This window comes from Myotis davidii, unplaced genomic scaffold (assembly GCF_000327345.1).
Source record: "Myotis davidii unplaced genomic scaffold, ASM32734v1 scaffold94, whole genome shotgun sequence".
In the NCBI taxonomy this organism is placed as follows: domain Eukaryota; kingdom Metazoa; phylum Chordata; class Mammalia; order Chiroptera; family Vespertilionidae; genus Myotis; species Myotis davidii.
In genome coordinates this window covers 1945571-1946366 of record NW_006285313.1, presented here as the reverse complement: position 1 = coordinate 1946366, position 796 = coordinate 1945571, and the positions used below count along the sequence as shown (strand labels likewise).

General features: G+C 63.3%; 1 protein-coding gene across 1 annotated transcript in view; it reads right to left on the bottom strand.

Annotated features, from left to right (window-relative positions):
* LOC102773593 (ankyrin repeat and BTB/POZ domain-containing protein 2) overlaps window positions 1-790 on the bottom strand; it is a 156347-nt gene extending 155557 nt beyond the window's left edge. Inside the window, exon 1 of the mRNA XM_015559017.1 lies at window positions 501-790. Coding sequence (XP_015414503.1) covers window positions 501-744 — 244 coding nt within the window. The 5' untranslated portion in view covers window positions 745-790. The remainder of the gene's footprint in view (window positions 1-500) is intronic.
* Window positions 791-796: the final 6 nt, after the last annotated feature.

The following is a 796-nucleotide window of genomic DNA, read 5'->3' as shown; positions in this document are numbered from 1 at the left end:
ATCACCCTGGGCGCACACAGGGTTAACCCACCACACTGCCCTGGGCGCATCCTTCAACCCAGCAAAGCCCAGGAAGGCAGCACCCCACTTATCCAAGGCTCAGGTCTTAAGAGTTCGGACCTTCTGGCTGCTACGAACAGGCTGGGGAGACCCTGAGGCCAGAACCACAGTGTGCCCAGCTGTCCGGAAAGACGCCACCTATAGGTCCCCTCCAGCAAGGCAAAGAGCGTCACTTCAAGAAGGGTTCAGGAATGGCTCGGTCCGGAGGCTCACCTCTCCCAGAAAGTGACACTGACACACGGCACGGGGTGGAGATCAACCCTCCAAACGTCGGTCGCCAGAAGCACAATCTCGGGCCAGAGCCCTTTAATGAACTCCTCCATCCACAGATCAAACGCTTTCTCTCAGGTCCTGGCACGCCCACCAGCGTCCTCCTAAAATATTCGCCCCCGGGTCTCTCCCACCCTGCCCTTCGGCGGCGGGGCCATTGGCGCACTTACCGTTGGCGTTCTTGCCGCAGATGAGGTGCTCGTAGGGCTGCAGGACGCCCCAGAGTTCCGCGTCGTTGTTGATGACCATCTCCAGGGCCTCGGCGGACACCTCCCCGCCCCCGGCCCCTCCCCCGTCGGGGCTCTGGCTGGCCAGCACGCGGGCCCGGATCTCCTCCACCAGGTTCTCCATGCACGCCGTGAGCGAGATGGCCGCGTACTCGTGGATGCGCACGGAGATGCGCGTGTCCACCATCCAGCGGAAGAAGCGGCCCACGGAGAAGGTGAGGCCGCAGCGCGCCGACTTG